The sequence below is a fragment of the Suricata suricatta genome, chromosome 3, assembly GCF_006229205.1.
Source record: "Suricata suricatta isolate VVHF042 chromosome 3, meerkat_22Aug2017_6uvM2_HiC, whole genome shotgun sequence".
NCBI lineage: Eukaryota > Metazoa > Chordata > Mammalia > Carnivora > Herpestidae > Suricata > Suricata suricatta.
This window is the reverse complement of record NC_043702.1, coordinates 122,840,545-122,854,236: the sequence shown is the minus strand read 5'-3', so window position 1 is coordinate 122,854,236 and position 13,692 is coordinate 122,840,545. Positions and strand designations below refer to the sequence as shown.

The 13,692-nt window shown below is 40.0% G+C and overlaps 1 protein-coding gene across 1 annotated transcript in view; it reads left to right on the top strand.

The window, feature by feature from the left end:
* Nucleotides 1–13,692, top strand: part of SLC9C2 (solute carrier family 9 member C2 (putative)) — a 91,807-nt gene that overhangs the window by 50,401 nt on the left and 27,714 nt on the right. The window contains exons 16-19 of the mRNA XM_029935068.1: nt 6,108–6,306; nt 7,029–7,217; nt 10,656–10,805; nt 12,297–12,348. Of these exons, the coding sequence (XP_029790928.1) occupies nt 6,108–6,306; nt 7,029–7,217; nt 10,656–10,805; nt 12,297–12,348 (590 nt within the window). The remainder of the gene's footprint in view (nt 1–6,107; nt 6,307–7,028; nt 7,218–10,655; nt 10,806–12,296; nt 12,349–13,692) is intronic.

Sequence of the window (13,692 nt, the reverse complement as noted above, 5' to 3'; positions counted from 1 at the left end):
TCATTGGCAACTATCTTTTCCCATTCTGTCGGTTGCCTATTAGTTTTCTTGATTGTTTCCTTTGCCTTGCAGAAGCTTTTTATTTTGATGAAGTCCCAAGAGTTCAGTTTTGCTTTCATTTCCCTTGCTTTTGGGGATGTATAGAGTAGGAAATTGCTGTGGTGGAGGTCTAGGAGGTTTTTTCCTACTTTCTCCTCGAGGGTTTTGATGGTTTCCTGTCTCACATTCAGGTCTGTCAGCCATTTTGAGTTAAGTTTTGTGTATGGTGTAAGAGAGTGGTCTCGTTTCACTCTTCTGCATGTTGCTGTCCAGTTCTCCCAGCACCACTGCTAAAGAGGCTGTCTTTTTTCCATCGGACACCCTTTCCTGCTTTGTCAAAAATTACTTGGCCGTACATTTGTAGGCCCAGTTCTGGGTTCTCTATTCTATTCGATTGGTCTATGTGTCTGTTTTTGTGCTAATACCATACTGTTTTGATGATGACAGTTTTGTAGTAGAGGCTAAAGTCTGGGATTGTGATGCCTCCCGTTTTGGTTTTCTTCTTCAATATGACTTTGGCTATTCGGGGTCTTATGTGGTTCCATACGAATTTGAGGATAGTTTGTTCTAACTTTGAGAAGAATGTTGGTGCAATTTTGATAGGGATTGCATTGAATGTGTAGATTGCTTTGGGTCGTAATGACATTTTCACAATGTTTATTCTTCCGAACCATGAACAGGGAATGTGTTTCCATTTCTTGGTGTCTTCTTCAATCTCTTTCATAAGTTTTCTATAGTTTTCATCATATAGGTCTTTTACATCCTTGGTTAGGTTTATTCCTAGGTATTTGATGGTTTTTTTGTGCAATCGTGAATGGGATCAGTTTCTTGATTTCTCTTCCGGCTGCTTCATTTTTGGTGTATAGGAATGCAACTGATTTCTATACATAGATTTTGTACCCTGCAACTTTACTGAATTCATTGATCAGTTCTAGAAGGCTTCTGGTGGAGTCTGCTGGTTTTCCATCTAGAGTATCATGTCATCTGTGAAAAGTAAAAGTTTGATTTCTTCCTTGCCAATTCTGATGCCTTTTATTTCCTTTTGTTGTCTGATTACTGGTGCTAGGACTTCCAGCACTATGTTAAACAACAGTGGTGAGAGTGGACACCCCTGTCGTGTTCCTGATCTCAGGGGGAAAGCTCTCAGCTTTTCCCCATTGAGGATATTATTGGCTGTGAGCTTTTCATAAACTGCTCTTATAATGTTTAGGGAAGTTCCTTCTATTCCGACTTTCTCAAGAGTTTTTATTAAGAAAGGGTGCTGTATTTTGTCAAATGCTTTTTCTGCATCTATCGACAGGATCATATGGTTTTTATCCTTTCTTTTGTTAATGTGATGGATCACATTGGTGGATTTGCGAATTTTGAACCAGCCCTGTAACCCAGGAATGAATCCCACTTGATCCTGGTGGATAATTCTTTTTATATGCTGTTGAATTCGATTTGCCAGTATCTTGTTGAGTTTTTTTGCATCTGTATTCATTAAGGATATTGGTCTGTAGTTCTCTTTTTTGGCTGGGTCTCTGTCTGGTTTGGGTATCAAGGTGATGCTGGCTTTGTAGAATGAGTTTGAAAGTTTTCCTTCTATTTCCATTTTTTGGAATAGTTTGAGAAGAATGGGTATGAGCTCTGCTTCAATTGTCTGGTAGAATTCCCCTGGGAAGCCATCTGGCCCTGGGCTCTTATTCATTGGGAGATATTTGATAACAGATTTGATTTCTTCACTGGTTATTGGTCTATTCATGCTTTCTATCTCTTCCCGTTTGAATTTTTGCAGTGCATGTGCATTTAGGAATTTGTCCATTTCTTCTGTGTTGTCCAGTTTGTTGGCATATAATTTTTCATAGTAATCTCTGATGATTGCTTGTATTTCTAAGGGATTGGTTGTAATAGATTTTTTTTCATTCATGATTTTGTCTATGTGGTGCTCTCTCTTTTCCTTCTGAGGAACCTGGCTAGAGGTTTATCAATTTTGTTTATTTTTTCAAAGAACCAACTCTTTGTTTCATTGATCTGCTCGACTGTTATTTTGGATTCTATATTGTTTATTTCTGCCCTGATTTTTATAATTTATTTTCTTCTACTGGGTTTGGGGTGCTCTTGCTGCTTCCTTTCTAGTTCCAGTAGGTACTCTGTTAAATTTTGAATTTGCGCTTTTCTAGCTTGTTGAGATTGGCCTGGATTGCAATATACTTTCCTCTTAGGACTGCCTTTGCTGTGTCCCAGAGATTTTGGATTGTTGTATTTTCGTTTTCATTGGTTTCCATATATTTTTAAATTTCTTCTCTAATTGCCTGATTAACCCAATCATCCTTAGTAGAGTACTATTTAATCTCCACATTTTTGGAGGTTTTTCCAGACATTTTCCTGTGGCTAATTTCAAGTTTTCATAGCATTGTGATCTGAAAGTGTGCATGGTATGATCTCTATTCATTTATACTTATGGAGGTCTGCTTTATGCCCCAGTATGTGATCTATCTTGGAGAATGGGCCATGTGCACTTGAAAAGAAGGTGAATTTCCTATCTTCAGGATGCAGAGTTCTAAATATATCTATCAGTTCCATCTGTTCCAATGTGTCATTCAGGTCCATTGCTTCCTTAGTGATTTTCTGTCTGGTTGATCTACCCATTGCTGTCAGTAGAGTATTAAAGTCCCCTGCAATTAGCACATTCTTGTCCATAAGATTGTTTCTTTCTGTGATTAATTGTTTTAATAATTTGGGTGCTTCTGAATTTGGTGCATAGATATTTATAATTGATAGCTCTTCCTGATGGAGAGACCCTGTAATTATTATATAATGTCCTTCTTCATCTCTTGTTACTGCCTTTACTTTAAAGTCCAGTTTGTCTGATATAAGTATGGCTACTCTGACTTTCTTTTGGCTTCTAGTTGCATGATAGATATTTCTCCATCCCTTTACTTTTAACCTGAAGGTGTCTTCATATTGAAAATGAGTCTCTTGTAGATAGGAAATAGATCGGTTTTGTTTTTGTTATCCATTCTGCTACCCTGTGTCATTTGGTTGGAGCATTCAGTCTATTTACATTCAGTGTTATGATTGAAAAATGTGGGTTTAGAGTCATTGTGTTCACCCAAGAATTCAGGTTTATAGTGGTGTCTCTGGCACCTTGTATTCTTTGCAACATTTCCCTCAAGAGTCCCTCTTAGGATTTCCTGTAGGGCTGGTTTGGTGGTCATGAATTCTCTCAATTTTTGTTTATTTGGGAAAACCTTTATCTCTCCTTCTATTTTGAATGACAGGCTTGCTGGATAAAGGATTCTTGGCTGCATGTTTTTTCTGTTCATCCCATTGAAGATTTCCTGCCATTCCTTCCTGGCCTGCCAAGTTTCATTAGATAGGTCTGTAACCACTCTGATAGGTTTCCCTTTGTATGTGAGGGCCCTTTTCTCCCTAGCTGTTTTCAGAATTCTCTCTTTATCCTTATATTTTGCCAGTTTCACTATGATATGTTATGCCAAAGGCTGATTCAAATTACGTCTTAAGGGGGTTCTTTGTACCTCTTGAATTTGAATGTCTATTTCTTTTCCCAAATTTGGGAAATTTTCAGTTATAATTTCATCTAGTATCACTTCAGGACCTTTCTCTCTGTCTTCCTCTTCAGGAATTCCTATGATACGGATGTTGTTCCGTTTGATTGTATCACTCAGGTCTCAAATTCTCCTTTCCTGCTCCTGGATTAATTTCTCTCTCTTTTTTTCAGCTTCCTCCTTTGCTATAACTATATCTTCTAATTCACCTATTCTCTCTGCCTCATCAGTCCTTGAGGTGGCTGCCTCCATTTTGTTATTCACCTGATATATAGCCTTTTTTAACTCATCACACCTATTTTCAAAGTGCCTAGTAATTGTCTCAGTTGCTTCTTTAATGCTTTTTTCAACCCCAGTGATTAATTTTATGACAAGTTTTTTAAATTTTTGATACGGTATGTTGTCTAGATCTGCCTTGAGCAGTTCTGTGGCTGTGACTTCCTCCTGGAGGTTCTTCAGGGGAGAGTTCCTTCGTTTTGTCATTTTTGCTGGCTTTCTGTCTCTTGTCAGCTTTAGAATGCTCGTTGTGCACTGTGCACCTGTTAATATTTCTCTGTTAAAGGAGGCTTATTGACTGTCCAGGGCCTGTCATTTCAGGAAATATTCTTTTAATGGTGTCTCCCAGTTTCTCTTGTTGTGCCTTTGAATATTTTATTTCCCTACTCAGCAATATTTGGGACTCACCATCATGCACACTTTGGCTTGTTTCTTGGTGTTGCCCTAAGAAGGAAAACAGATAAACACAGAGGAAACAGAAGCACACAAACGCATGGACAAATCAAACAAACACATTAAAAGGGGGAAGAAAAGAAAGAAAATGAGGAGGAAAGAGACAAAAAGAAGAGAAGAAGAAAAAAAAATAAAGGGGGTCAGAGACAACAAAGGACAGTGGACAGTCTAAAAGTGTATGACCTGTTGAGGGGAGAGGTATGAATGAAATACAGGAGAATATATCTGGATTACAAGAAGGTAAAGAAAGGGAGAAAGGAGAAAGGAAAATAAGGTGTAAAAATTTAAAAATTTTTAAGTAAAAAAGGTAATAATAATAATAATAAATAAGTACAAAAAAAAGAAGAAAAAAAGAAAAAAAAGGGAAAAAAAAGCAGCAGCTCCCCCTTGTGGATAGGTGTGGTTTGGTGTGGTCGGTCTGGGAGGCTGATCTCAGAGGCTCTGCCTTGATGTCTGCAGAGAGTAGAATGGCGGCACGCCAAGCTCCACTGGAACTATGCATTGTAGGCCACTCTAATGAGTCCGATCTCCTTGTGCCATGGTTGAGCCAAGTTGTATTTTCCAGGCCCACCTCAGTTCAAAGTTCTAGTCCATGCACTTTTATGCTACCACAGATGAGATGTATTTGCTTTGGTGGCTGGCTTCTTAGGGGGAGGGATCAGTTTGTCTTGGCTCAGGCAGGGATTTCGTCTGCCCCTGCCTGAGGCGAGGTGTGCTGCCTGAGGCGAGATGCGCAGCAAGAGGTGAAGTGCAAGTCACAGACACAATTGTGGATTCCCAGTCCCCAGCCGGGATTGCAATTGTGTTGGGGGAGGTATGAGTTTCTCTTGGCTTTGTGCAGCTGTTGCCCGAGGTGCTGGGTGCTGCCAGAAATGAGCTGGGAGTTCCTGCAACCTGAGCACATGCTCAGTCCTCCACCGCCGCCAACTCCCTGCTGGATTTGCGTAGGGGTGGGGGCTATTTTTTCCCTGTTTGCACCTGCGATTTGGGATTCGTGCAGCCAATGCTGGGGGCGAGATGCACTGTGGAAATGTGCGTGCTCCCACTCCCAAAACCGAGGTCGAAGTGAGCATCCCTGGTGCTGCTCCCGCTGCTGTGGCTGCTGATCCCCGCCGAGATGGCGCAGGGCTGGAAGCTGTTCTTTCCCTTGTGCCACCTGGGTTCAGGATTTGGGCTACCCAGAATTATATATGGAGTCAGAGTTTCTCTCTCCAAGTGCGGTTAAACGTTCTTTTATCTCTTCCCCAGAGACAGTACTATGAGCGTGTTCAGTCTCTCTGTCTCTTCCCTTGGTCTGTCAGGCTCCGCCCGCTTGCCCCGTGTTGGGCTGGGGCTCCCACCTCCTCTGCCCGTCTTGGGCTGGCCCGTTTTCCAATCTCCCCAGTTCACACTCACTCACTCAGATATCTTTGAGGTTCTCTTCTTTCTGGAGTCTGTATTTTCTCCTTCCGCTCTTGCAGATGGGAGTAATGTCCTTCTCAGTTCGATAGATGGGGTAGACGAAGTTTACAGAGCTCCCTTCCTCTGCCATCTTGGCTCCTCCCCTTAGCTTTGATTTTAAAAATTCTCCCCATCTCGATATAGATTAGTAAGAGTTATATTTTTATCCTTTTTCTATTATGATTATTGTGTATAGAAAGTATACTTTAGGTTTTTGCTTATTTATTTTATGCTTCTATACTCTGCTTAAATTAATGTCAATGATTTGTGAAAACAAGTGTTGAACTTCAGATCTTAACTGTTATAATTTTAAAGTGATCTAACATTATATTTTATCTCTTTTTTCAGAAATAATAAATTTCTGCTTTTTGTGTATCACATTGTATTTTCAGAAGAATATGAGTATGCAGGCCATGTTTTAACATTCATATACATTTATCCCATGATAGTGCATATATGGCCAATGGCAAGAGAATTAAATGTGTCTGGACTTATGTCAGTAAACTACTATTTTGTATTTTTATATATAGTTCGATCAGCACTGAAGGTACTGTTTAAAATAGAAATGTATTTAATAAGAAGAATAATTCAGATATTTTGAATCTATTTTTGTCATATTATTGAAACAACTTGATACTAGAAGCCATTTGCTGCAATAGTTGATAGGATCCTGAAATTTTAAGGATCTTTTTGAATTTTCTGAGTTTAATAAGGAAATCAGTATAATAGTCATGGTCTTGGAATCAGGTAAGATAAATATCATAAAAGTGGAGAGAATTCCAAGTATGTGCAAGAGAAATGAACATCCAGTGGAAAATACAAATAGTTGCTTCTGTCAAATACTCTGTATAATGATGTGAAAAATAAATAAGGGAATAAACCCAACTTGGTTTACTAGGTCCCTGTCTTGAGAGGAGAACCTCTTTTTAGGATAAATGCTCCAAAGATCATTTGTCAGCACCACTGTTTTCATACTATATTGTTAATAGTATTGCAATGTCTCTGGTTACTGAGATTTTTCAATTGCTTGGTTTTGGCATTTTAACTTCGTTATAGATTATATGTATTTTGAATCAAATTATCATTCTTGATGTTGGAGATTTAAAAAATAATTTTCTGAAATTCCAAGTGGCTAACTTAAAACTCAACTTTTGGAATGTAACTCATTTGTAGTTAAGGATTTAACTGTCAATTTTAAAGATCCATCACAGCATACATCACTGTTAAGGTGCTATGAAATAACATATATTCTATTTGTTTTCTAAATAGATAATACTTTTAAAAAGGAAATATTTTCGTCAATTTTGGAATACTTTGGACTTTGTTATCGTGCTTCATGGAATCATTGATATCTTTTGTATATACTTTGTCAAACTGAGACCAGATGAATTTGCTCTTATTCAGATGACACTAATAATGGGCTATTTGAGAATAATTAGGTTTATTCCCCTCACCAAGGTAAATGATCATATTTCTAAATACTGGGGTTTTTTAAAAAAATTATGTTTATTTATTATTGAGATAGAGAGAAACAGAGCATGTGTGGAGGAGGGGCAGAGAGAGAGGGAGACAGAATCCAAAGCAGGCTCCAGGCTCTGAGCTGTCAGCACAGAGCCTGATGAGGGGCTCAGATCCACAAACCATGAGGTTTGCTCACAAACCTGAGCTGAAGTCAGATGCTTAACCTACTGAGCCACCCAGCACCCCTGGAGTGGTTTTTTTTCTACACTGTTTGTTAAATATATTAAGAAACCTCACTATTTTGAAGGAAATAGAGAAAAAGCTCTCTTTATCTGGAATACTGTCTCTACAGGTTACTCTCTCACCTTCTCACAGAGAAGCCCTTCCCTGACCAGCCTGTATAAAATGGCAATCTGTCTCCCCACCCAGCCAGCTCTGCACCCTGTGTTTCTGATGGTCCTGTATCTGCTTAAGGTTTAACTTGTAGCGCTCATTACCTTTGTGTTGTATATTGTGTGTACTCCCCATGAGGTCAGGATCTTGTTTTGGTCACTGATGTCACCTATGGTTCCAGAATGGTGCCTAGCACATAGTAAGTTCTTAATAGATATTTGTTGACTGGATGACTGAAAATGTTTATTCCACTTTAAGCAGGGTGACCCAGAAACAAGTTCTTCAAGCTTTAGTAAAATTTCCTCACAGAGCCCTAAAGCCCTAACTGTGCAGAAGCTTGAAAATAATTTTCTCTACAGCCCATGTCTATATAGTGTGTTGCCTAATGGAGTTAGATTTTTCCTGTGGCCTTCATTCTCTGCAACAGACACTTTTGCTTCTTTCTGTGCCTCTGGTTTTGATTCTGAAGGTAGATTTTTCAGATTTCCAGTCTCAGCTCTTAAACCTCCCATCTTTCTGTCCAATGGAGTTGTCTTATACAAGCTTTTAACTTGGGAGCTTTACCTTTTGTTTTATAATTAATTAATTCGTTAATTAATTTTGAGAGAGAGAGAGAATGAGGGAAGGACAGAGAGAAAGGGGGAGAGAGAATCCCCAGCAGGTTCTGCACTTTTAACACAGAGCTAGACACAGGGCTCGATCCCACAAACTGTGAGATCTTGACCTGAGCCAAAATCAATAGTTGGACACTTAACCAATTGAGCCAACCAAGTGCCCCTTAACTTGGGAAGTTTAAATGGTTTTGCTTGTTACTGTATTTTCTTTTTTGAGTGGTTGAATTCTTATCCTGTCAAATGAGTTTATTGGTATGTACTGAAGTTATAAAAGATTAATATTGTTTTCAAAACCTGCTGTAAACCCTGATGACAAAAGGCATTCATTAGTCTCCTCCATATAGTTCCCATTCTCCAAGAAATTTAGTACTGCTCTTAAAGATAAAATTGTTTGAATGCTCAGACTTGCATTCAGGTAGACTTTATTTTCTATTGCTTCCTTGATTCTGTATCAATGTTACCGAGTCTTGGCTTTCGTAAGAGTTATTACACAGAGTTGTATATATAAAACCTGCTTTAAGCTGTATTTTGATTATTTGTGATTTTTTCTCTAGGACTGAGTTTAGAGTCAAGTGCGTACCTAAGGTATAACCCCACTGTAACACAGACTATTCTAGAAATCAGGATCTGTAGGATGAGGCTGTCTTAAAATAGAAGGGAGAGCAGTGCCTGGGTGGCTCAGTTGGTTAAACATCTGACTTCGGCTCAGGTCATGATCTCATGGTTTCTGAATTTGGCCCCACATCTGGCTCTGTGCTGACAGCTCAGAGCCTGGAGCCTGCTTCAGATTTTGTGTCTCTGTCTCTCTCTGCCCCTCCCCTATCCATGCTCTCTCTCTCCCTCTCTCTCAAAAATAAAATGAATATTAAAAAAAAATTTAATGGAAGGGAGAAGTTTCCTTAGGTAATCCATTTTTATTCAGTGATCATATGCAGATGAAGGCAAATTACTACAATTACTGTAGAGGTAATACTTTATGGAAATGTCTCTCTGAGGGAAGTAAAGATTTAAAGATGTGTTATTGTAGAAGTCAAATTTATTCTGAGTATGAACCAGTTGTTGCTTCTATCTGGCACACTTTGACAGCTCTCAATGAAGTGTATTTCAGGAGTTAATATAATTAGGATCAACTTTTTCTATTGAGCTCTTACCGTGCTCCAGGAAGTGTGCGGAGAACTGTACATACGTTTTCTAATTAAATGATTATAATAGCTTCGGGAGGTAGGTGTCACCAGTCCTCAGCACAACGTGGCTTTCAAAAGAACCTGTATTGGGAGTCTTGGAAGAATGTTGGAGATTTTTATTTTAAATCCTCATAGGAACAGCCTTGGGGCATGCAGGGAGCTGGGCGGGGGGAGGTGGTCAGTGCCTCACAGAATGAAACTTTGTAAAAATCCTCTTTACTATCTCTCCCTCTGCCCAAAGTTACATAACCATCAGAGTGGCTAAAAATCTCTTCTTTCTCTGCTCTTGTAATTCCTTTGCTATGATATTCTCTTCCTCTTCTCATGTTCCTCCTTTGTTACTTGGTCCGTCACCATCTGCCCTGCATTCTGATGTGACTCTGTCTCTGTGATTGACTGCATTCTTTTTTAAATTTTCTTTTACTGCTTATTTATTTTTGAGAGACAGACAAAGAATGCAAGTGAGGGAAGAGCAGAGTGAGAGAGGGCGACACAAAATCTGGAGCAGGCTCCAGGCTCTGAACTGTCAGCACAGAACTTGATGCAGGGCTTGAACCTATGAACCGTGAGATCATGACCTAAGCCAAAGTTGGATGCTCAACTGACTGAGCCCCCCAGAAACCACTGACTACATTGGATTTTGAGGAACAGCTCTGTTGGACTTTGAGTACTTAAGTATTATTATCCTCATTTTACAAATGAGGAAACGGAGTCCTCAATGATGGAAGTGACTTGCTCAAGGTAACAGAGCTGGTGAATAGTAGAGCTGATCCTTGAGCCTAGGAAGGTTTATATTTAAAACCCCCATTCTGCTCAGGGCACATGGGTGGCTCAGTCGGTTAAGCCTCTGACTTTGGCTCAGGCCTGAGAATTTGCATTTCTTTCTTTTTTTAAATTTTTTTAAATGTTTTTTTTATTTTTATTTTTGAGAGACAGAGAGAGACAGCATGAGCAGGGGAGGGTCAGAGAGAGAGGGAGACACAGAATCTGAAACAAGCTCCAGGCTCTGAGCTGTCAGCACAGAGCCCGACGCGGGGCTCACACCCACAAAACACGAGATCATGACCTGAACTGAAGCCAGATGCTTAACCGACTGAGCCACCCAGGTGCCCCGAGAATTTGCATTTCTAGCAAGTCTCTGGGTAGTGCCGCTTCTCCCTCAGATGGCACTTTGAAAATGCCTGCCTTGGAGGATGCGTTTCCTTATCAAATGTTCAGGCTTTCCCCCCTCTTCATTTTTCCAGATAATAATACCAGTACTGGTAAATATTGTAGATGTGCAGATCAAAAAGCGCCTCCACTTGATGTATTGTATTACAAAAGGCTATGCCAAAAGTCAAGAGGATACCAAACTTTTAATAAAACAAATTTCAGGCCGAGAATCAATATCTCAGGTGAGAGACAAGGACTGGTCATTTTGGAAAACAATAGCTTGGGTGTATTCGTACCTTTTAACACTACTTCTGCATGTATTAAAATGTTTATTTGTTTATTTTTTGAGAGAGAGCGAGAAGAGGAGGGGCAGAGGGAGACAGAGAATTGGCTCCAACTCACAAACCTTGAAATCATAACCTGAGCCAAAATCATAAGTTCCAGGTGCTCCTGCTTCTGCCTGTGTTTGACCCAAAGGATAAGTTGTAGCAAGTGAAGGGGATCCTATTGTTTATTACATTGCACGAGGCATTAGAGCCACTGAAGGGCCGCAGGAAACAGTCTTTGCTCTTTACCTTTTAGGTATCTTTATCAAGTTCATTTTTGATCTTCATAGAAGACAGTCGTTCTCTTTGTTTTTACTTTCTGAATTCGGACTACAGATCCGTCTGTCTTTGTAACCCTCTCTCTAAGGGGTAGGGCAAGTTGGAAAAGGTTTCCTGCAGGAATCAGAACTCAAAGGAGCCTTCATAGAACGGGTAGGTCGGAAGTGGGGAAGAAGAGAGAGGGCAAGAACAACGATTTGACAGCAAAAACTGGTAATGCTGGTGCTGAGAAGTGCCTGAGTGGTATTTGTTTGTTTGTTTAATTGTGCAAGACTCTCTGTATTTCCATGCAGTGTGAGGTAAGTACCAACTGGGAGGTGAGGACGTAGGCATACTAGGAACTTAAGTTGGAGTGAATCACCCACTAACTAGGTTCCCTCCTGCCAGGCTGTCCATCCCAGGTCCCTCTGCAATTTAGCAGAGTAATGGTCTGAAAAGGGCTATTTCAAGTTTCACTTGTGACTTTCTGCTTAAGAGTATTCAGTGGTTCTTCATGGCCCGAGGGTAAGGTCTTTGAATCCAAATATGTACGTGTGTGTGTGTGTGTGTGTGTGTGTGTGTGTGTGTGTGTGTGTAGAGAAGAGAGAACACAGAAAAGATGGTAAAAAATAATCAGGCATAATTTTACAACTTGAAAATAATAAAAGGCAAGAAGTACCCCTCCCTGTGCTCTACCCCACCACTTCCCGGAGAAAGCCCTGTACTCACCATTGGTGTGTTAATGCCTCTACTGCTAAGCATGATAATTTTAACAATATGCACCTGTATTTAATTCTTGATTCATTATCCCTAAACAGCCTTTATTCTCTCTACCATGAAGTATAAGGAGATTGAGACATTACTCTAGCCTTTTATTTTTCTCCCCTCTCAAAAATAAATAAATAAATATTTAAACACACTAATCTTTTCTGCAAAATGCTGGGTCCAGTAGATATGTAAGCCACTGACTGCATAGTATTCATTGTTCTATGAGGAGGAGCATGGGGAAAGCAGCAGAATCGGCACAGAGAAGGCTTGAACTAACCATCGTCCCCAGATCATAAACTAAGTGAGATTTCCTCTCAGATTTTAAAGCCAGATGCGCACCTGGTGTAGTCAGAAATTAATGTTTTTCTTAACTTCGTACAGAAATTATATGAAATTTTGGAAACCAACAAACAAGATGCCGTCAAAGAACTAAGTAAGTAGCTGGAGTGTCCGATTTCCTGATATCACACGTTATTATCCCATAATTTAACATGGAAAGGCAAGTTCATACTTTGCTTCAATTACTCATTTATTCATCCAAGGAGCATTTACCAAATGCATGCAGTAGGCGAGGTATGCCAAAAATCCAGAGCCAGGTGGAAGGTATGAGAATATCAATAGACAATTGCAGAAAGTTAGTTGTACTGGCCATGGGATCATAGAGGAAAGAATGTGGGGTGTGAAGAGTGGATTAAGAAGGCAAGATCAGGGGTGCCTGGGTGGCTCAGTCAGTTGGTTAAGGGTCCGTCTTCTGGCTTTGGCTCAGGTCATGATCTCACGGTTTGTGGGTTCGAGCCTCACGTTGGGCTCTGTGCTGACAGCTCAGAGCCTGGAGCCTGCTTCAGATTCTGTGTCTCCCTCTCTCTCTGACCCTCCCCTGCTTGTGCCATCTCTCTCTGTCTCTCAAAAATAAATAGAAAATATTAAAAAATAAAAAGAAGGCAAAATCAGATTCCTTAAGGCAGTCAGAAAAAGACACAAGGCATCTGACAAAGGGCGTTTTTGTTTTGTTTTACTTTGCTTGAAAGGATACTCAAGAATATGGGGCTACAATTTCTTGCCATCTCTAGTCACTCTGCTTGAGTTGAAGCACACAGCAGGAGCCCTAGAATTTTATACAAAGCTTCTTGGGTCTGCTTTCCTCATAAGAGGCTGTGGGGCAGGCTGTGAGTGCGTGCCAAAAAATCTGGGAGAGACCTCTGGCATATCTTCGGTCCTTGATAAACCGAAGTTATTATAAAAGAGATAGAGTAGAATCACCTTGTATTCATAGCCACATTGTAAGATGCCAAATGGATTTATGAGGATCATACTTTCCAAATCAAAACTATAAGAACATGGCCTAATGAATGAAATTTTGAATTTGGAGATAGTAGGTCAGAGTGCTTTGGCAGTATGATGGCAGGACCCATTGTTTCCTATACATATATAGATAGATTTTTATCTCTGTGCTTTTATTTATTTATTTATTTACTTATAATGTTCATTTTTGAGAGAGAGACAGACACACAGAGACAGAGCGTGAGTGGGGGAGGGTTAGAGAGAGAGAAAAACACACAGAATCTGAAGCAGGCTCCAGGCTCTGAGCTGTCAGCACAGAGCCTAACGCAGGGCTCAAACCCACAAACCGTGAGATCATGACCTGAGCCAAAGTTGGATGCTTAACAAATTGAGCCTCCCAGGTGCCTGTATTTCTGTGCTTTTAAAGATTAGAGCTTTTAAAGATTGGAGCTGCTGTTTCACGCTTTAGATTTACATGGGATATTAAGAAGTTTTC